At 41.3% G+C, this 23812-nt stretch overlaps 1 protein-coding gene across 2 annotated transcripts in view; it reads left to right on the forward strand.

Moving 5' to 3' along the window:
- ADAMTSL3 (ADAMTS like 3) overlaps window positions 1–23812 on the forward strand; it is a 370556-nt gene that overhangs the window by 268010 nt on the left and 78734 nt on the right. For both annotated transcript variants that reach the window (XM_004472087.3, XM_023582689.2), the window contains exons 18-20: window positions 4423–4615; window positions 4728–4907; window positions 14917–15070. In XM_004472087.3, the coding sequence (XP_004472144.2) occupies window positions 4423–4615; window positions 4728–4907; window positions 14917–15070 (527 nt within the window). The remainder of the gene's footprint in view (window positions 1–4422; window positions 4616–4727; window positions 4908–14916; window positions 15071–23812) is intronic.

The following is a 23812-nucleotide window of genomic DNA, read 5'->3' on the forward strand; positions in this document are numbered from 1 at the left end:
ATCTATTGAGTGTTTGGGTGTCTTTTATGGTTTTTTGTGTTTTTTTTTTCTTCTGAACTTTTTATTTGGATGACCATATTGAATGGGACTTATGGATTCCTATCTGGAGGTTTTGTGATGGCCCTTTCTCCCCAAGATCCCTAGATCAGAGCCAGGTCTCACGTTGCTTCTTTTGTGCTCTCCTCCCAGGGAGATTATTGCAGTACTCCTCACAGTTAGTGGTAGCTTGGGTCAATAGCCAGCCTCAAGGTTGTGTCTATTTTCTCAGTAAATACCTGCCACACACAGGCTGTCACACACCCAGGCTACCACACAAACACAGTCTACCGTGCACACACGCTATCTCACACCCAGAGTACCGTTGAATCCTTCCATACTTTATCTTGAGTCAAGGAGCCCCACCCTACTCATCTGTTTCTAGAAATGAGCCTAGCTTCAGCCACCCACCTCACTCTTGTTATATTTATTTAATTTACCTGTACAAGTTGGATTTCCAGCTGCTATTGGATGTTTCCAGTCTAGGACTCCAGGAAGCCTAGGACTTATTTGGTCTATTGGGATATTTATTTTTTGTGGGAGAAAGTATTCACCTTATTTTTTCTTTAATTGTTATTGCTATTTTTTGGAAAAGAGGGAGCTCAATTGACTATTTAACTTACTCTATTATTTTCCCCCATTTGCTTTTTTAGATGTACTTTTTTTCAGATTTTTATTAATAATTGTTGAAATTGATCAAATGTTTTACTGCCTTTGTTGAAATGATCACATGATTTTTCTCCTATATTTTGTTAATGTAGTAAACATTGATTGATCAGTTGAAGGCTGAACCAACCTTGCATTCCTGGAATGAATCTACTTTGTCAAGATGTAATATTCTTTTATATAACTGTATTGCTAATATATTCTTTCAGATTTTTATATCAATGTTTGTGAGAGACATTGGCTAAATTATATGGGAAATTTTCCCACTTCTTATATTTCTGGTGAGTTTATGTAAGGTTGGCATTTTTTATGCCTAAAATATTTAGTGGAATTCACCAAAGAAGCCATCTGACACTGATGTATTTTGTTGATGTTGAAATTTTAAATTATAAATTTAATTTAATATGGGACTCTTCAGATTTTTCTCCCATTTTTGTTAGTTTAGAAAAGTTGTTTCTTGTAGAAATTCTTCTAGTCTATGCATATTCTAAGTTTATTGACATAATATTTTTCATTTTACTCTCATTGCTTTTTTAAAAATATTTATTTATTATTATTATTTTTTAATTACATTAAAACAAATATATGAGGTCCCATTCAACCCCACCGCCCCCGCCCCCCACTCCCCCCACAGCAACACTCTCTCCCATCATCGTGATACATCCATTGCACCTGTTAAGTTCATCTCTGAGCATCACTGCACCCCATAGTCAATGGTCCACATCATAGCCCAGACTCTCTCACGTTCCATCCAGTGGGCCCTGGGGGGATCTACAGTGTCCCGTAATTGTCTGTGAAGCACTATCCAGGACAACTCCACGTCCCGAAATGCTTTTTAATGTCTATAAAGTCCTCGTTTTCATTCCTAGTATTGGTAAGTTATGCCTTCTCTCTTTTTTCTTCATATTTCATCAAGGATTTACCAAATCTGCTTCCCAATTTTATTAATCATTTGAAAAATCAACTCTTAGTTCTGTTTTCTAATTCATTCGTTTCTGTTCTCATCTTTATTGTTTCCTTCTGCGATTTTGGGGTTTAATTTGCTACTCTTCTCTTTATCTCTTGAAATTCCTACTTTATTATTTTCATCCCTTTTTCTTTTTAATATATGCATTTAAGGCTGTATTAAGGCTTTATGTGTATCCCACAGTATTTGACATTTCACGTTTTTATTAGTGTGCTATTAACAGTGCTATCTGGGGAAGTGGGTGTAGCTCTGGTTGAGTGCCTGCTTCTTGTGTACAAGGTTCCAAGTTCAATCCCTGGTAACTCATTAAAAATAACAACAAACAACTATCTGAGTTGGTGTATATGGGAACTCTCCATACCTCCTGCACAAATATTCTATCAACCTAAAACTGCTCTAAAAATTAGTCAATTAAAATTAGTATTTGATTTCCATTTTGAATTCTTCATTGACCCATGGGTAACTTAGAAGATTATTAAATCATTTTTAAATATTTCAGGATTTTCTAGGTTAACATTTGTCAGAAAACATATTCCTAATTAACTGTATTATGTTAATTATTTGATTAACTTCTCTTTTATTTAGGATTTGTGTATCTATAATCATATATAAAATGCATTTTCTTTCTATATATTGCCCTTGTTGGATTTTATTCTCCAGTTTTTGCTAGTTTCATAATTTTCATTAAAATATTTTAATCCTCTACTTTGGAACAGTTAATATAACATGGGATTTAAACTGTTTCTTGAAAATTTATAGGAACTCATTAATAAAACTAGCAGAGTCCAGTCCTTTTCTTTAATGGAACTTTAGTAGTTACCTATTTCATCAAGATTTCAAATGTGTTACTCAATCCTTCATATTCTTATTAAAGTTTTCCTCCTTGATAAGCCAAAGGCCAGTGAAGGGTTTTGAAGATTTTAAAAATAATTTTCTCTAACAGCTTTTGTTTTATATATATTTATAATTTTTTTCAGTCCCCATACTCTTATGATTATATCATCAGTGCAAATTTTCCCTTAACAATAAAAATTTTGCTCTTTTTGTCCTATTATATTTGTTTTGAATACTATTTTTTTATATTTTCCACTTTCCTCTTTATTAAATAAGTAAAACATGTTCATTATAGAAAATTAGAAATTAGAAAACTGAAAATCACCTTTAGATAAACACCGTTTTTTTCAAAGAACTCACTTTTTTTTTCTGATAATGAATGCTTAATATAAGAAAAATCAGAAAAAATACTGGTAATAATAAAAAAAGTAAAAATTCCATCACTTAGAGATTATCACTGTTAACCTTTTGAGATGTAATTTTCTGGACTTTTTTTTCTGTATTTATAAATGCATAAAAAATAAGTTTATACTCTACGTGCGGTTCTATAGCTTGCCTTTTCTTTTCTAATAAAAATGTTATGAATTTATTTCTATGCCAGTATACATCAATTATTTTAATGTCTGCTAGAATTGTACTGTATGAATGGGCAATTAATTTTGCCCCTTACTATTAAACATTTAGATTGTCTCCTTCCAGTTTGTAAAAGCTAATTAAAAGCATATATGTATATTTATATATGTGTGTATAGATATATATATTTTTTGCTCTTATAAACCACTCTGGAGCAAATATCCTTTTATATAAATATTTTTGTATGTATGTGTGTGTGTGTATATATTTATATATATATATATAAAGCATTTTAAAATTATTTCATGATTATCTCTACAGTAATTAGTTTAAAATTCATGTTCACTGATAACTAAAGCTGCATGAATTAAAAATAACTATAGTGTACAATTTTTCACTTAGCAAGTGGGTAGACATTTTTTAAATGATATTCTTCAGCATTGGTATGAGTTTGGGAATCTAGGCGCTCTCATATGTTTCTGGTGGGGTGCAAGTTGGTAGAATCTTCTTTGAAGGCAACTTGGAAATATGTATCAAAAGCAGCTGCTCTGGTTTCCATTTTTACAGATGTTGCATGGGAAAACGTGATTTTTCCAAGATCTTATTGGAAATGAATCACACTATATATGTGCCATAAATCCAATCCTAATGTAAAGGAATTTTCTTAGGGGCGTTCCAAATAGTGAATCCAGGTGCCCTGAAGATTTCCCAAAGTATGCTTTTAAGCATTTAAAATTTCTTTTGACACTTATAGAAAAGACCATTGCCTTGGGGCTTTATTCAAAACAAAATCAAAACTTTATTATCAATATATGGTGGTAGGACAGACCTGGTAGAAACCTTCTTTTCATTTGAGACCTTCCCAAAGTCCAGATATTTCTAGTTTTTAACATTGTCTTTCTGTATTTTAATTGCATATGTTGAATGTTAAATCTTTTTTGATTGCAGTAAATGAAATATGAAAGTAAAGTCACATTTCGTAGATTTATAGGTTCTTGTAAGTTACGCATTAGGACTCCACTTGCTCTTATGGTATATGTGATTGCAGTTCCAAAGTCAGCCTGATTTCTAGATGCTTATGATTTCCAAATATATGATGTCTCCTGGCTTTTGCACATGTTTTCTGTTACCCTGACCTTCTCCCCTCCTTGTCGCACCCTTGGCTCCCTGCCAGCCTCCTCCTCCACCTGCTTCTGCAGTGTCCAGTGGATACCCTTTGGCTCTAGGATGGTTATGCGGCATGGGAGGTCTGGATATCAAGAGAAGAACTTGAGCTTCTTCATGTTCTGATCGTTGCATGTTGTCTCATTGGACAGTTCACCTTTCCCCGCTGATTTTTGGTCCAGGTGGCACATGGGATCTTGGGGACCCTGCTCCGCTACCTGTGGCGTTGGGATCCAGACCCGAGACGTGTACTGCCTGCACCCCGGGGAGGCCCCTGCCTCCCCTGAAGAATGCGGAGACGGAAAACCCCACGCCTTACAAGCGTGCAATCAGTTTGATTGCCCCCCCGGCTGGCACATTGAAGAATGGCAGCAGGTACGGCAGACGGGCAGCTCGGCGCCGGCCGGGCCTGGGCTGGTGAAGAGCGCTGGGCTGGCACGCGGTGGGTCAGGCTGGCCTCCGTGACCCCCTCCTCTTATCTACTCAGTGTTCCAGGACGTGCGGTGGGGGAGCTCAGAAGCGAAGAGTCACCTGCCGGCAGCTGCTGACAGATGGCAGCTTTGTGAGTCTCTCAGATGAATTGTGCCAAGGACCCAAGGCGTCTTCTCACAAGTCCTGTGCCAGAACAGATTGTCCTCCGCATTTCACTGCGGGAGACTGGTCAAAGGTGAGTGCCCTTCTGAACTCCACGGTCCCTTCCTTTCTACCTCCCCCCCCCCCCCACTTTGTTCTGGCACCTCTTTCCCCCACTGGGACTAGGGTGAGACAAGGAAGGCACAAAATTTCAGGAGCTGTCCACTCAGGGTGCTGTGACAGGTGCCCTAATCCAGCCCTGCTCAAGGTGATGGACTTTCAAGTTTTCCTGAGTATTATTTTAAAAAGGTGCTCACCACCTTTCTCTGTAGGATGGGGGGACTCTCAGGTCCCACCCAGACCTAGGGAATCAGAATCTGCATTTCCTCAAGGTCCTGAGGTCATTGTCCTGTGCACTACAGTTTGTGTAACATTTCCCTATCTGCTCCTTATCCTAGCGTGGGTTGCTCTGCCCTTAAATATCCCCAAGGCGGATGGCTTTAGGTTACGATGCTCTTGAGTGAGTGCTCCCCTAATCCAAAGTGAAGAGGCAGGAAAAGGGAAGGACATGGAAGGGGCAGGGGTTGCAGAGAAACCAGGCTCCCTGTTCCTGCAGGCTGCCAGCGAGCTTCTAGAACCTTGGCCGTGCTCTAAAAAACCCCGCTCTGCTTCTCTTTCCTTTCACGGGTCCATCCTGTCCCTGGAGCACTCTCTTCTCATCGGCCTGATGGTGACCTCATTGCTCTCCTCCCCTGTTCGTGATCTCCGTGAACAACTAACTTTACAATTGGCAGTTGTCTATCACTAATGCTTTGCCTCTGTGTCTTTGCTCTTGTGACTGCCCTCAAGTCCTGGGTGCAACCCCTCTTCTGTGAAGTCTTCCGTCACCTAACGTTATGCAACGTTTCCCAGCTTTACTCCCAAAGGCCCTCCATTTTTTGGTATTTCAGTGGGTCACTACTTCCTGAGCATCCATTGACCTTTTCCCATCTGGATTATGGTCTCCTGGAGGCCAGTGGCTGGGAGATCACTGGAGGTCCTTGGGCCCCGACACTGCTCTAAGCAGGTAGATGCTTTCCCTCAAAAGTCTCTGTAGAATCAGGGAAGATGCAAAGTGGTGTTGAAGTGGTGGTCTCTGGAAAATGCTCAGGCCTCTCACACAGGAGAGGCCACTCAGTCGTTGGAAGGAATTTTGCTGAGAGGAACAAGAGGAAGGAGACAAGAGCTTATCCAAGCGAGGTGGTTTGGACCTGCAGCAGGGCAGCTTCCAAGGCCCCCGTTCATTAGGGCAAAGAGAAAGCACCTGCGTGCTCCACAAGCTCAGTCCGAGCTCCATCAAGACACCGTCCTGCTGTCTCTAGGAAAGCCTACCTGGGAAGAGGAGCAGGCTGGCACGCACAGGAAGCCAGAGCCAGGCTGGTCTTTGCAACTTAAAGCCGGTGTTCTGGCTCGGGCCCAGTCAGGCACACGGTGTTTTTGCACAGCAGTTGGATTTTCCTGCTGGGTTCAGCTTTTGTCCTGAAATTTTCTTTCATTTCAGAGTTGCTTTGGTTTGGAAAAGACCCTGATACCAAACTGCCACCCTTCCCTGTAGCTCCCTTCCAGACTAGTGCCTCTGCCGTGGGATGGCTCACTCTGGGGCAGCTGTCTGTCTTATGGTTCTGGATTAGACACTGAAACTGGTCCCTAACCGTGGACACCAAGTGGCTGGGAGCCATGCCAGAATTTCCACTCTTCATCGGACCAGGCCTCTTGGCTGCCACTCGCTCCATGCATGGTGCACTTCAGCTTTACCCATTCACTGTTTCATTAGCTCTCCTCGAATCTTTAGGCAGAAAAGAAAGAGCCTTTAGTTCCTGCACTGATTTTCGAGTTACAAGGAAGGAGCGTTTACTCATATCTGGGGAGACAAATGGTGGGCCCTGTGACCCTTGTCCCTTGCAGCGTGTTTTGTGCCCCGCCCCCACGCCTTGGCTGGAAGCCTTTCCTCATTCTTTACTCTCTGGGCTTCCATGGAGTAGTTCATCATTTTGTCTGTCTTCATCTTTCTCCTTCACAGTGTGTGTTTGGTGTGTTGTTTCTTTTCCTGCTTCTCTGACTACATCTTTTCTATGGATTGGTCTTCTTCCAAATTTTCAAAAAGCTCAATATTCAGCCCTCTAATTTCCATCACTGCATTATTCCTCGGTAATTCTGTCTCCTTCCTCTAACTTAAAAGGGCAATTCTTGATCTCCAGGAATAGTCTCTCTCCTGTACCATATCCCCAGCTCTCTGTTCAGGATAGCTCTTCTTCATGAGAAAGCAAAGAGTCAGCCTTTTCCCCTGGCCCCAGCCAGCCCCCTCCCTCCCTCCCAGTTTCTGTCCATGTGCCAGCTTCTTTCCAACACTTACCTCGACTTCTTCATCTCCTGTGCTCACTTACCTGTGCCTGCCAAGTCTTCAATTCTTGAAAAATATCCATATGCTAAATGAAAAGGAATCACCATGAAGGAGAAATTTTACAAAGAGTAGCTCATGATATGTTCAGGATACATATATTTCCAAATATAGCATTCCCATTTTTCATATATGTGTTAATCACAACTCATGAAGGCAGTAGTGTCTTGGAGCCAGTTCATGTTGGCCTTCAAGCACCCATTGTGCACATCTCTTCCTAAGCCCATGGTCAGTGACATCACTTGATAGTTTGAAACCAGCTTTGATTGGAGGGTTTATTGTCGGAACAGCTTCTACTTTGATGGTGCTTAGGATGAAAATGCTCTGAAGAAGTTCCAATCTCTCGACTACTTTTTACAAAGTGAAAAACAATTTTTATCTTCAAAATTAGTGTTTGCAACTCTGTCATTATACTGAGAGCTGTCATTATACTGAGAGCTGTGGATTTTTCACTTTGAATGAGTTGTATGGTATGTGAATACATCTCAGTAAAACTGCTGAAAAATATCAATAGTTGGTGTTTGGCAGGGCAAGGAAAGATCTGATATCTGAATGCAGATCTACTGATCATTCTTCTGCAGTTAGTTTGGTCTTGTTCCCAGGGTCTTTGATCCAAATGAGTTGCTTTAACTCTGTCCAGCATTCCTTCTGTGAATAAAAGAATATTCCAACTCTCAAGGACTGTTCTTAAGCCTTCCTTTTACTCCTTTGTCTTATATAGTATTGATGATTAGGTTTTTTTTACTATTAATCACTATGTAGATGACCTCTCTTCTACTTGAATATCTAGACTCAATCTGACAGTTTACTCTTATATTTTGACCCATTCAAAATATACCCACTGTATTAAAATCCATGCAGTTCTGTCTGTACCACTTGTTTGAGAATCATATACACATACATACATACATACACACATAACCTGAATATGCCTTATTTTCCTTACTATATTGTAGCTGCCGGAAGACAAAGACTATTTCTGCACATGTTTATATCCTACTGAATGCTTGATAAACACTTACTGAGTGACATAAAGAGACTTAGAAAGGCTTCTAAATCGAACATGCTTATTGCCACAGCCCTACATCATCACAGACATTCAATCAACAGACATTTACTGAGTACCACCACGTTGATTACCCCAAGCAACAGGAATCACAGATAACCGCAAATACACTGTACCCTGTTAGGGTGCACAGATTAATGAGGCAGCGAGGCAAAATAATGTTTACGATTGCATAAAAAGTCCAGTAAAAGTGGCCCATGTGCAAGATCTATGTGAAAACTGAGTTGAAACATCTAAAGCTTGCCTGAGTCCCAGAAAAGTGTGGTAGAAGGTGCAGCTTTAGAGTGGGTCTTAAGCCATGAGTGTGACCTATGTGGAAAGGAAATGAAAGGCTATTCTAGGCAGTGACAAGAGTGTGTATAGAGGCACAGATTCTTGAAGATTTATCATTCTTATGTGGCTTGAAAGTAGGATGCATTGAGTAAGTATCAGATGGTGAGGTGGAAAGGAGAGGCTGTAGATTATGAAGTATTTGGGGTATCAGAATTTATCACTTTGATTATTGAGAGCCCATTGGAAGATGTCCAGGTGAGAAGTAAGAAGCATGTTAGACAAATTTGTTCTGGCTGCAGTGTAGAGAATGTATTAGGGGAAGATGGAGTTGGAGGTGGAGAGACCATGTTAGATGGAGATTGGAATAAAACCAATGAGAGATAATGATGCAGTTGGGATAGAGAAGAGCAGATAGATTTGAAATATAGTTAGGAGCTGTAACTGACATCTTGTAATTGGATTGATAAGAAATGATGGGGGAAAGGGGTCCCCCAGATGTCTCTCTTGGCAAGCTAAGTGTATTAGCATTAATTTTAAAGTCTGGTATAGAAGAAGAGCATATTTAGAAGGTGACTTGAGAAGTAGAGAGAATGAGGTTTTTAAAAAAATATATATGTAGTTTGAGTGTCTATAAAGGTATCAGTGAAAAATTGTAACTCAAGAGAGATAAGTGTCACATTAATAACTTTGGGATTCATCAGCATTTAAGTGGTAGAAGAAGGCTTGGGAATGAATGCTATGATACCTAAAAGTATATTTTTTTACAGTGGTTCCTTTAAAAATGATTAGGAAACTACCAGTGAAGCTAAATCATGTTGGCAGCATAGTTGTTTAATATCCCTAATTATCTTCATTTATATACATATATATAGAGAGAGAGAGTGCCCAATTATAATCACCAAAGGTGGGGTAGGGGGAGTTGAAGTGACAAGGTTTCATCACATATTCCAGGATACAAGTGGGTGGGGACAAACCACACACAACCTCAGAAACTGCAGAAACTACAAATTTAGTAGCTGAGCAGAGATGGAAAAGAAAAGAGATAGGGCCTAGAGCCATGGAACCAAGAATCAAGAAATACCACCAAAAGGAGATGATTCTACTCTGAGTAGAATCCTCAGCAAGGATACCTGAGACCAATCAGTTGAAGTGAGAAAATGTTCCAGGCTCCAAGTGTGTGGGAATGATCATACAAGCCCCAAAGGGGCCTTCAAAAGATGGAGAGTTCTGGAGCAACTCTCATCCTTAAGGACTTCAGAAAAACTCAACAAAAATTGCTAGAATTCTAATCCAAGTTGAGAAGAAATTCAAGGGGTAAAGGAAGGAGAATGTTCAGATCCTTGGGAGTGGAAGAGTCCAGAAGATACGAATCTCAGAACTGTGGGCATGGCTAGACTTAGAAGCCAAATTATTGAATACGGCTTTTTAACACCAGAGGAGGGAACCTGTAGGCAATGAAGAAGAGATGACTGCCCTGAAACACCCCCACCCTCTACACTCCCCTTTCCTAAAGGTACTGAAAAATCTATTTCATTTAACTATGAGTACAAGAAAAGTGTTGCGATGAAACCCCATACAAAGATACTGTAAAATAAATATATCAATAACATAATGAGATAATGAAAATATGGCTTTGAAGCAGTTAAAAATGTAGCAGTACTACAGACTGAGCTAAAAGAAAGAAAACTATAGAAACTTAAATCAGAAACAAAAGTTTCAGAAATGAGTTGAATAAATAAGTGAAAAGGTAGCCAACAAGGTATAAGAAAAACTAGAAAATAAAGACAAAAAATTCAGAAATGTAGACTAAACCTGAATGAATATGAAAATGACTAGACATGAGATAGAAGAAAGAAGGGAAATGAAAAAATAATCCAACAGAGAGTCCTGGGAGAACCAAAACAATGTAATGGAACACAGCTATAAGTAAAAGAGACTCAATCACTATTTTGAAAGCAAACACCATGTCCGTGGGAAAATTGGCCCAGAGTGGTCAATATCAAGACATAATCTACTAAAACTACTGGCTTTCAAAGATTGAGAAAAGTTACTTGTGTATCCATCCAGGCAAAAGACTACAATACTTATAAGGGAAAGAAAATCAGGTTGGCATCAGACTTTTGACAATACCACTTTATACTAGAAAACAATATAGCAACATATTTAAGACACTTGAGGAAAGAAAATGTGAGCCAAGGATTTTATATTCTGTGAAACTGACCTTCAAAAGTAAAGGCCACAGGAAATGATTATAAAGATGTAAGGCCTCGGGATAAATTGTTCCATGAGTTCTGGAGTAACTCTCATCCATCAGATTCTTACAGAAGAAACCAAGGGAGAACCTTTGGCCTAAGGTTGCTCCTTTGTGAGTGAGATTAACGGCACACGTTCTGCCATCTCCTCTGTCTGTGGGTTGTGAACATTCGCTGAAGGCACTTCTTTTTTGAACTTAGCATGTTAGACCTCCATCCAGAAAAGGAGTTTACAAATGATCCTCCCATTCATAATGGGAAGGAAAAGGTCGCTTATTTATCATTAGAAATGTCTGCCGAGTGGAGATTAACACTCAATTATTTAACTACTTGGATATATGAGCACAAAATAGCTCACAATGGTAGGTTAATAAAAAGTTGACTTTAATTTATTACATAGGAAACTCCTAGATGATGGTTTGGCTGGTTAAGAAAATAAATGGCAATGTGGTAAATGGCAAATTTTAAAGTATTTATTCAAAAGCCTACGAAAAGCTTTTCTCCGTACTGGAAAATAATAGTAATGAAGGCTTTCTGTTAAAGATGACAATGATTTTTTTTTAAAATTCCATTCCCCTCCTTCAAAACCCAAGAAAAAAACCACAAAGAAAATGAAAGTGAGGGAACACTCTGTCTTCAATGAACAATGAAATGGCCACAATCCCAAACTATAAATTATGAAACATACCTGCCAAAGACCATAAAATTTGGACCAAAATGAGAATGAAGGCTGAGAGCTGACAAAAATTTCGTCAGGCGCCAAGCGGGATATAGATTTCTCCAGGAGGAGGTGTGACAGTCCTGAAAGGCCTACTCACCAGGTCTTTGATTACAGAGCCTAGATCTAGGCCCATGAGCAGTGCCTGAGAAAACCATGGGGGAGACAGAGCTGAAGGAGAAACCACATTTTTGTGCTTCCTGGCCAAGGAAGGCTGCCAGAGATGGAGTGGTGTGAAGGAGGGGAGGCAGCATTTGCCAGGTTATTACACAGTGAGCAAGTTAAGCTCCTCTCTGAGTCACACCAACTACTCGAATGCCGAAGTCTGCAAAGATGTGAGCAAAGGTAATGAGTTTGGGTGACAGAGTGTTGAAATCAACAAACCCAAGAGATGTAAAATGCCCTCCCTCATCTCCAACCCATGTTATTCACAGACCACTGCTGCAGTCAGTGCACATGTATAAAATTAAGGCATTAATACTGAGAAGAAAATGGAAGGTGAGTGAGGGAGTCAAGCTATGGGGAGAGGACTATAAAGCAAGAGTTTTGTTTTCTTTTTTTAAAGATTTATTTATTTCTCTCCCCTCCCCCCCACCCCAATTGTCTGTTCTCTGTGTCTATTTGCTGCATCTTCTTTGTCTGCTTCTGTTGTTGTCAGCAGCACAGGAATCTGTGTTTCTTTTTGTTGCATCATCTTGTTGTGTCAGCTCTCCATGTGGGCCGCGCCATTCCTGGGCAGGCTGCACTTCCTTTTGCGCTGGGCGGCTCTCCTTATGGGGTGCACTCCTTGTGCATGGGGCTCCCCTACTTAGGGACACCCCTGCGTGGCAGGGCACTCCTTGCGTGCATCAGCACTGCACATGGGCCAGCTCCACATGGGTCAGGGAGACCTGGGGTTTGAACTGCGGACCGCCCATGTGGTAGATGGACACCCTAACCACTGGGCCAAGTCCGCTGCCAAAGCAAGAGTTGCTGTTGGAGTTGGTAGGTGTACATCCAAGAGACTTGAATCTCTGGGCTGTCCATGTGCCAGCTGGGCCCAGAGCCTCAGCAGAATTGCAACACCTATTCTTCAGTTCATTGGACTCACCAAGGACAGCCAGAAGGAGGTGAGGATGGACAACCACCACATCAAGGAACCGAGAGGGTCTACAACTTCAAGCAAGAGGGTCCCATCCATCAGCCATTTGGGGTCACAGCCCCCTCTCAATTAGAGGTGGAATGGGTATCACCATCCCAGAATCCTCAGGATTGGGGAATAAAATATGGACTAGAGTGGACTTATTGGTATTCTACTTTAGACTTATTGTCATTCTTGCAATGGAAGAAATTGTATCCTTGATGTGGCGACAGTGGCCACTAAATGTGCTGAGATTGGAAAGAGGGAAAAAGAGGTATAAGATGGGAGCATTTTCAGGGCTTGGAATTGACCTGAATGACATTGCAATGACAGATACAGGCCATTATATATCCTGCCATAACCTATGGATGTGGGTGGGAGAGAGTGTAAACTACGATGTAAACTATAATCCATGCTTAGTGGCAATGCTCCAAAATGTGTTCATCAATTGCAATGAATGTACCACATTAATGAAAGAAGTTGTTAATGTGGGAAAGTGTGGGAGGAGTAGGGAGTGGGACATATGGGAATCCCTTTTATTTTTATAGGTAGCATTTTATGTAATCTAAGTATCCTTTAAAAATAAATAAAAAATATATTTTAAAAAAATCACATGAACAACATAACAAGGAATTACCCAGAGAAAAGATCTTTTACCTCTGAGAAAAAGAGGGGCTCAAGAGTAACCTCTGAGTTTAAGGAAGAGGTTATGAGGCAACTCAAGGAGATGAAGAGACACCTCGAACAGTTCAGGAAGAAACTGAAGAGAAAAATAAAAAAAATACCAGACATAAAAGTTACATTACAAGCAACAAGAAAAAGTTTTGGGAAAATGACTGAAAACACAGACATGGTAGACAGGCTGGAATAAATCATATAAAATCATCTGGAAGAGAGAAAAGATGGACAATTGGTTTTTAGAGGCAAGGATGGAATATGGCCAACAGACAAATGAAGATCAAACATAAGAGTAATTTATATTTATAAGAAGAACAAAACAAATGGGATGGAAGAATATTCAGGAGATAGAATAAGCACAATAAGCTTCCAATAATAAAAGCTTTCCTCTGCAAGCCAAGAAAATTTTATCCACTGGAGCGCAGCATACTTATGCTGAACTTCATTAATAAAGAATGAATCCGTTGGCCTCTATGTTTGTCATAGACAAACAGATAACAAAAGTTCCCATTTGGCTGCAGACATCTCCACAATAGTTCTCAATGCAGGAAGACAGGGTCTGCACAGTTCTAAGGAAAAGAAAATATGACTCAAGAATGTTCTCTTGAGCCTATTGGTTCTTCAGGTAGAAAGAAGGGTAACAGAGCATCCTTCAGAAAACCATCCCAAGAAGCCTTTTCTAAAAAACCTGGAGGGCCAACTGCTAGACAACCAAGGTGACTCGAAACAAAAAATCCAGGTATGGATAGAGCTTGGTTTAAAAAAAAAAAGGGATGGGCGATGAGTAATGAATTCATTTAAATATAAATTAAGACTAATCAACTGCAGCAATTACATTTCAGAACAGAATGTATGTATCAGAAATCTTGACGTTATCTGACTAATACAATGAAAACTAATTGAAAGTTTGAAGGGAGGGTAGTAGAAATTATAATATACTTGTTTCTTCATCCTTCTAAACAGCAAGTCAATAGATATTCTCCTAAGTCAAAATATGTCTTTAGAAATCACAATTCAGATCTCTCAAGTGGTTTCTTTAATCTTTCTTAACTTTAGAGGGCTTTTGGGGAATGAATCACTTTTGATGAAAAAAAAATCAGAAGTTCAGCAACTTCTTTAATTACTCTATAGTTTCTTTTTTTTTTACCTATTATACCTAATACATTGGCATTACATTTTTTATTTAAATTGCATGTATACACAATGATTATCAAATATTAATGTTAATATAGAACAATTGGTATTTTTTAAAACTTTCCTTTTTATTCTTCTCTGCTTACTTGAATTCTTGGTGATGGGTTTGTATAATTTTTTAAAAACAAAATGTCAATAAATTAGACTTTAATTATGACACCAAAAAAGCCCAGAATAATAAATTACTGGAAGGAAGAGAGGGAGAGAAGGAGAGAGGGAAGGAGGGAGGGAGCCAGGAAATGACTGGCCTATTGGAGCATCCATACATACAGTTTCGCCTCTTCACCAGCTGAGACTTCGCTGTTGTTGGCTTGCACTCACCTCCTCGCGCCCCATTTGACTCTGTTGCACAATTCTTTCTGCAGTGCTCTGTCAGTTGTGGTGTTGGAATCCAGCGAAGAAAGCAGGTGTGTCAGCGGCTGACAGCCAAGGGCCGGCGCGTCCCCCTCAGTGAGGCCATGTGCAGGGGTCAACCAGGGCTCCCTCTTGTGAGGTCGTGCCAGATGCCGGTGTGCAAAAGTAAGTACGTTGTGCCCACACATCACCAGATGTGCTGATAGGCTGGTCCTGCTCCCCCTGTCCCCATGTCTTCATTTTTGTTTTCCCTATTTCATCCTCTTCCAAATCTGTAGGCCAAGCAAACCAAGCAGAACCTGCAGTTGTTCTAAGCAGCAAACGGTATAATATTGAACACCAAGGGATAGTTCTAAGGAAAGTGAGTTTTAAGAAATGTCCACCCTGTCAGCAAAGGCATAGTTTTTATTTCCTTACTTGAATTTATATTTAGTTATTTTTCTCCACTTACCATGACTTCTTCCACTTAGAATTTAGGAGTGTTTCGTATAGAAATCAAGCTGAAATATGTCCTGATTTACTTTTGCTAGTAAGGTATTTGGATTCATTCTATTAAAAGTAGAACTAAGTATTTTTATTGTTGTTTGTTTGTTTGAACCATTTTATTTTTGGATCTCTTTGTTAAAACAGCTTGCATTATCCACATAGGCCTGTGTTGGATACCTCATGTCTTCTTTCTTCATTTATTTCTTTATTTGGTGGAGCACCTTCTCTGTTTTATTTAGAACGCGTTCTTGAGAGAGATATACTTCGGGAGTAGAAATCCTTTGTGTTTGACCTGTTTCTATTCTTCTGGAACCTTTAAGGATCTTCTCTTTGTCTCCAGTGCTCCAGTGTGAGTCTATTTTCAACCATTGTGCTGCGTTCGCAACCCTGTCAATCTAGAAACTCATGTCCTTCATTTTTCGGAATTACAAAGTCTCTTTTTCTTTGATGATTTCCTCCCCTGCATTTTCTCTATTCTTTATTCTTAGGAGAATTATTATTCATGTGTTAGACTTCCTTGCCTGGTACTCTAATTCTATTAATTTTTCTCTTTCTTGCTGTTATCTGTTTGTCTTTTTGCTTTAGTTTTTGGGAAATTCCCTCATTTGTATCCTCCATCTCTTCTGAGTATTAACTTTCTGTATCTTTGTGTTTTGTTGCCTTGAATATTTCTTCTTTCTTTGTTTTAATAGCACCCTGATCATGTTTCTCAGTTGCAAATCCCCTTATCCCTCTGAGGCTATTATTAATAGTCCCCCCATTCTTTTTTTTCTTCCTAATTCCTGCATGTGTTCTGTTTCTTTTTAATTGCCATTTCCTGTTTCTATTGTTGTTCTCATTTTGGTCTCTTTCATTTTTAATGTCTCAGTTATATGATAGTTCTTGATTGTTTCCTCATATTTAAAGTGTAGGGGCTAAAAAGGTGATTGGGCGCTCATAATATATAAATGGAGCTTAATTATGGGGTGACCTGGCTGGACGATGCCTCTTGGGAAGTCTGATTTCAATATCTTTAGATCTTTCCCTCTCATTCCCCAGAGAAGACTCGGCCAATCTCCTGAGAGATTGAAGACCTGCCTGATAGTGTTCTTGGAGCTGAGTGGGGAAATCAGTCTGGGCGCTGAGGGAGAGGTTGTTTCATTATTCACTCTGTACATAGTTGCTTAATCTTCCTTCTTTTTCACTCTCTCCAAGAGGTGTGGAGGTGGGGGAAGGAAGGGACTACAGTCTTTTTTCTAGAAGTGGGATAGTCAGTAGTCTAGTTACTCAAAGTGGGGGAGGGGCACATAACTTCTACTTTTGGTGTTTTAACCTTTATTTTACAAGTTTTAGATTACAAGAAAGTTACATTGAAAATACAGGGGATTCCCATATACCCCGCCCCCTCCCCCCTCACACTTCCCTGCATTAATAACATCTTTCATTAGGATGGTACCTTGTTACAATTGATGAGCGCATCTTGAAGTATTGTTACTAAGCATAGTCTATAGTTTACATAAAGGTTTACACTTTGCACCACACAATTTTATAGGTTTGACAGAACTATAATGACCTGTATCTATCATCACAATGTCATGCGGAACAATTCCAATGTCCCAAAAATGCCCCAAGTTATACCTATTCTTCCCTCTCCCTCCCCTCAGAATCTCTGGTGACCACTGTTTTTGTATCAGTGTTACAAGTTCTTCCATTACTAGAATAATAAGTCTACTTTGGCCCATAGTTGCATTCCCCTCTTGTGTGTGTCCATTCCTCAGTCTTGAGGATTTGGGGATGGTGATGCCCACTCTGCTTCTGATTGAGAGAGGGCTTAGATCCCTTGGGGCAGATGGAACTGTCTTGCATGCAGTTGTAGATACTCTCTGCTTTGGGGAATGGGCATTGTCCATCATCATCCTTTTGTTAGTTGTCCTGGGTGAGTCCAGTGAAAAGTAGGTGTTGGCTGCAACTCTGCTGAGCTTCAGGCTTCAACTGGCATATGAACAGCTGGAATATTTAAGTCTCTGGCGTATATATTTAATGGGTGCAGTGCTAATTATAGGTTCAAATAAAAGTGGCATAAGAACCGTGTGTAGGAAAATGATAAATGAATCCTACTCCAATACATTGGGGGGATAGGTTATCACGTATTCCAAGGTCAGGCCCACTGACGGGATGCCGAGTTCCTGGGGGTGTCTGCCCTGCCTATAGAGTCCAGCTGTCTCTAGAGCCCTCAGGAGCCCCCTGCTTGAGGCCCTGTTTTCTGAGTCAGTCAGTGAGATCCTGCTGAGACGTGCATTAGTGTATCCTCTGGAATGATCTCCTGACTCGTTTTGAGATCTCTTAACCATAAAAACTCATTTGTATTTCATATTTCCTCCTCTTGGTCATGGTCTTTTTCCAAATGCTTTGCTGGTTGGCGCTTGATGATAATCCCTCGGTGCCAGGTAGGCCCATCCCTGGGAGTCACGTACCACACCCCCGGGGAAAGCAGTGAATTTATGTGCTGCGTTTGGCTTAGAGAGAGGCCACATTTGAGCAACAAGCACATTTTCAGGAGGTAACTCTTAGGCAATAATATTACTAAGCTAAGCTTCAATTTTGCAAGAATGAGGTTCATAAGTTCAAGCATTCATATCAAGGGCCTGGTGTATTGGTCTGTCCTCTACCGCTAGGCACTGCCTATGCACTCCAGAGATTCTTGCCACTCTATTAGAGTGGCATCAAGATGGGAATATAATCTTTCATTGGTTATTGTGTGGGTCTCCACCCACTGAGATGACACCCCATGATCACATGAGCACAATCATATTCCATTTTGCATCCTTCACACATCCCCCCACCACGGACACCCTGCACCCGTGATCCTACCCTGCCAGAGTTGTAACTTTTCTGTAATCCAAAACCTCCCCCAAAACACAACCCCCCCAATTTTTTTTTTGCATTTTGTCTTTCATCATTGTAAAATCTGTTATCTTTTATGTATACTGACCATTTCTTCTGTATGTTCCCCCAGTGTCTTCTATTTTTTTCACTTTATCTGCAAAGAAGCTTTAGGTTACATTATATCACATTGAAAATATAGGGGATTCCCATATACCCCACCCTCCCTCACATTTTCCCCTAATAACATCTTAACATGAGTATGGGATGTTTGTTACAATTGATGAGCAAAAACTGAAGCACTGCTACTAACCATGGTCCGTGGTTTCCATTACGGTTTATACTTTGCACCGTACACTTTGATAGATTTTGATGTAATGTATAATGGCCCACATCTGTCATCACAAAATCATGCAGAACAATTCCAATGCCCTAAAAATACTGATTCTTCCCTACCTCTCCCCTTGGAACCTATGATAACCACTAAGCTTCAATTTTTCAAGGATAAGGTTCATAGTTACATGCATTAATATTGAGAGCTTGACATACCAGTCTGTTTTGGGACTGCTAACTGCTTCTTAAACAGGCTTTCAACCAGTCTTCCCAATTACATGGACCTCTTTTTCAGTCTTCATTGACACTTCTAGAGGTGCCCGGTGCATCAAGTCATAAATCTTTTGGTGATCCTGTGAGGTAGATCAAATTGCCTTTGGCATCCCACTGTTGGTTTGCTAAACCATCTACTACTTGCCCATCTTTTCTGCAGCTTCCAAAATCTTATTCCTAGTGACTCCTCTCCCGTTCTCCTCATCCCTGAGTTTGTGCTCTCTGCCACTCACTTCTGCAGGCTTTGGCTATTCCTCCAAAATTTTTACCAAATGGTCCCATCAGTACTTTTCGGGAGCCCAGAGCTTCCCCCGAATTCATGACTTTCAATTCCTGGCTTGACTCAGAACCAGCAGGGCTCACTATTCCATGCTCCTGCTCCAATCTGGTCCCTCAGCTTCCAGCTGTCCCCAGCCAGAGGCTGAAGGTGTCACGAGGCTGAAGGTGTCACGTGCCAGGACTCAAGCATGAAACCGGTGCCGCCATGTTGATTTCTGGTGGCTGAGCTAAGTATCTTTAAGTATTCAAATCTTCTTTCTTATGTATAATCTAAAACCAGCAAGGATGAAGACTTGAAATACCTTTGGCTTAAAATTATGGCCATTTAGACACCTCTTCAATGAATTATAAATAATAAGCTTAGTAGAAAGTATTGATCCAATGGCTTCAGTATAACCAGAAGCTTATATGCCTACCATACTCATCTGTATTTGCAGTATACATGTAAGACTGTGTATTTAGAGATATATCTGTACATTTCATGTAGGAGGCTCATAACATGGGTGGAGGGCTGTCCCTGTAGCAATTAAAATTAAGATAGCAGAGTGATGGGAGGGGGAAGGGAGGAAACAGACACACTGGGAATTCAAAGCTTCTGGGTTCATTTCCCTATTGGCTTTCTCACCATCTTCAATTATTCATCTGTAAAACAACATTCATTACCTCAAGTACCTCCTGAGTTTATGGTAAGAAAAAAATCAGAAATGAACTATTCCTGTTTTAATGTGATATGTATATATCCACTTACCAATAGTTTCCCAGAGAAATTCACAAAACAAAATAAAAAAATAAAAAAACTGCGAAGAGTGAAAAGAAAATGTGACAACATTGATTGAGCCCTTACCATGCGGACTTGCTTGCGTACATTTATTCATTTATCTCCCCCAGTGGCATTGTGAGATAAGTGTTATCGCCACTTAGAGATGAGGAATTCAAGACTTAGGGGGGGGTATGAAATTTGCCCAAAGCCCCATCGCTGCAAATTTACCCCTTGGCCTTTTTAACTTTAAGTCTGTCTGAGTCCTAAGTCCACTTTTTAATTGCCTCTCTATGTGACTCATGGGCGACATTAACTTTTTTTCCCCTGGGAATTCATTGAGAAAAAAATGTCAAAATATTGAGTTTCCAAGAGTTATTTTTTAAGGTGTACTAGAATTCAGGAATGCTGTGGCATATGGCAAAGTGTTATGCTTTGAGCTGCTTATCTATCTGATTTTAATTCATTGTGGATGGTTGGATAGCAATGTGGCTAGACCATAAAGTACCTTAGAGGAGAGTAAAATTAAAGTAACATTAGCAGCTTCCTCTAACATAAGAACAGAATAACAAGGGGGAATAGAGATCATGGTCATTGGGCATGCCGTGTTGTTCAAGATGATATAATTTATCAAGACTTGCAATGCAGAACAGAGTAAAATGATAAGTTTTAGAACAAAAGAAAAAAGATAGTCATATTTCTTCTTTACCTGCAACACTCCCTAGCCTTCCAAATGTGCAGGCCAGGGAGACAGACAAGAGACAGGAGAGCCAGACACCATCACAAGCTGGGGCCTCCACTTCACCCGGTCTCATGCCATCTTGTTTAATCAGTGGCTCTGGCCAAAATTTGACTTCCCCTGCCACACTCTCCTGTGACATCCTCTTTCGCCCACCACCATGTCAGAGGGCCAAGTGATAAGCTTGGCCTTCTCCCCTCCCCGCTCCCCTGCTGTTTCCACGCCGTTTCCCACTGTCATCACACACGTAGCCCACTGCCTTCATCACACGTCGCGGACAGACCGACAAGGCGCCCCCCACCGTTGCCCAGCGCACACCGCCAGCAGGGCCGGTCTTCCTCTCCAACCACTGCCCAGCACCCAGGACGCCCACCCTCTGTGTTGACGACCTTTCTGCCACCCTGCTGTCCTCCTTTCGTCAGTTCCACTGGCCCCATCACCTTGGTGCGGTGACTCTTTAGACTTCCTCATTACTTGGCACTCAGAAAGCACTTCCACTTTTCTTCCCCATCTCACTGCCGCTTAGTTAATGCCTCACGGTGACCTCTTGTTTTCCCATGCCTCCCCATTGTCCCCGAACTTCCTGCTCTTTGCCCTAGAAACCATTCCTCGCAGCTGGCATTTCTAGTCACCCACTTAACCAGTTCTATCACCAGATCTTTATGCCCTTCCCTAACCTCCTGCCATGACTGCCCTGCTTCTCTTCAGACCTGGTATTACTCTCCGGGTGATTTTGTTGTTGTTGTTCCCTGGCCTGAGCTACAGAGATTTACTAATAGAAATATCACCATACTGATTGGTCCTATTTTATATTATGATATGAATTTTAGCTGGGCAGCTCAGTGTTTTTCCTACTGCTTAAGAATCCCCTAGAAATTTACCATAGCAGCTATTTCCCAACTACTGCACTGACCCCAAGTTCTCATCTCTCTGCAGAAAACTTTGTCTTCTACTCCTCCAGGAATACCAAGGCTCTTTGGTATGATGTCTTTCTGAATTTCCTCTCTCCTTTACCACACATCTGTGTGTGATCTGTGCTGCACACACACCCAGGGCTGGAAATGTGTGGGCTTCTTTATGGCTGTAACACTTCCGTTATGGAAGATAAGAGAAACTAAACCCAACTCTGCTATAACCTTTTTTTATTTTTCCTTTTCAAGGCTCCACTTCCAGAAAATGTGTCTTGATCCTTGACTTTGGGCTTAAGTTAAACCCATTCTCTTTGGAGTAAACAATTTTATTGTTCTTCTTTTTGATCATTTTAGGGTCGAGTGGGAAAGCTATCTTGCACTGCCCCTACAGGCTGGCAGTGTACCATGCAGGCCAGTTCTACCCATGGCCTGCTTCTTTCCAAACAAACCCTGCACTCTTCTACCTCAGGCATTTTACCCCTTGCCCCAGGCTTCTCTGCCATATCTAGCAGCTGAAGTTCTTTCCAGTCTTGCAGGGCCAGCAGCAAAGATAAAATGGCATTGTGGTTGAGAGCCCTGCCTTTGTTTTTTTGTTTTTTTAAGATTTATTTTTATTTATCCCCCCCCCCCCACCGTTGTCTGCTCTCTGTGTCCATTTGCTGTGTGTTCCTCTGTGACCACTTCTATCCTTATCAGAGGCACTGGAAATCTGTGGTTCTTTTGTTGCATCATCTTGTGTCAGCTCTCCGTGTGTGCGGCACCATTCCTGGGCAGGCTGCACTTTCTTTCACGCTGGGCGGCTCTCCTTACGGGGCGCACTCCTTGTGCGTGGGGCTCCTCTAAGCGGGAGACACCCCTGCATGGCACGGAACTCCTTGCACGCATCAGCACTGCGCATGGAGAGCCCTGCCTTTGAAGCTGATTGCCTCAGTTCAAATCCTACTTCTCCCAGGAACTTCTCATGTGATGTTGGGCAAGTTATTTAATCTTTGTGGGTCTCAATTTTCTTATCAGTAAAATTGTAATAGTAATTATACCTACCTCGTAGAACTCTTCTGAGGAGCATGAGTTAGTAACTAAAAAGTGTTTGGAAGCAGTACTAGGCACATACTGAAGGCTCAAAGATATTAGTTATTCCAATTCCAGCTGAGTGTTATATAATAGAGGAACCAGTGATACAGAGTCTGTCTCTTTGGGGTATGAGCTTATGTAGGGTAAGTACAGGAAACTCTGAATGTTTTCTTTTTCCATATACATCCCAACAAGTGATTATCAGAATGAATTGTGCCCTCAGACAGGTTTTTCAAATACATCAAATTTGGATCTACCTCAACCTGCTCTTAGAATGCTCGTTCTCTTGTTTTCCAATCAGGCATCTGACAAAAAATAAGGATAATAGGAAATGTAGCATTTGGTGTTAGACCTGTTAAATGATGGTTCCTATTTCTCAGAGTTCTCAAGTTTTGGAAAGGAAGAATGCTTATTTTTCTCCAAATTACTGAACTCGGATGGTTGAGGGCAAGGAGGCACCCAGGCACATACTGTGTGATTGAAATGCCCTTGGCCCAATGTATAGGGCATCCGCCTACCATATGGGAGGTCCGCAGTTCAAACCCTGGGCCTCCTTGACCTGTGTGGAGCTGGCCCATGCACAGTGCTGATGCACGCAAGGAGTGCCGAGCCACACAGGGGTGTCCCCCACGTAGGGGAGCCCCACGCGCAAGGAGTGTGCCCCGTAAGGAGAGCGCTTAGCGGGAAAGAAAGTGCAGCCTGCCCAGGAATGGCGCTGCACACACGGAGAGCTGATGCAGCAAGATGACACAACAAAAAGAAACACAGATTCCCGTGCCGCTGATAAGGATAGAAGCGGTCACAGAGGAACACACAGCAAATGGACACAGGGAGCAAACAACTGGTGGGGTGGGGGGAGAGAAATAAAATTTAAAAAATTTAAAAAAAAGAAATGCCTGGAAACATACACCTGCTACCCTCCCCAGGTATATGAGTGTCCTTGGGCTGCCATCACAGGTAACCACAAACCGCGTGACTTAAAACAACAGAATTGCTTCTCTCTCAGTTCCTCTGCCAGCTGCAAATCTAAAATCAAGGGACCTCCAGGGCCGAGCCCCCCTAAACTCTAGGAAAGAGCCCCCCTGCCTCTGGCAGCTGCTGGTGGTCACAGGCGCTCCTCAGGCGTGGCAGGCTGACTCCAATCTGGGCCTGCCTTCTCACGGCCCTCTTCTCCCAGTCCTCTTGTCTTCTGGCCA

This window comes from Dasypus novemcinctus, chromosome 3, assembly GCF_030445035.2.
Source record: "Dasypus novemcinctus isolate mDasNov1 chromosome 3, mDasNov1.1.hap2, whole genome shotgun sequence".
NCBI lineage: Eukaryota > Metazoa > Chordata > Mammalia > Cingulata > Dasypodidae > Dasypus > Dasypus novemcinctus.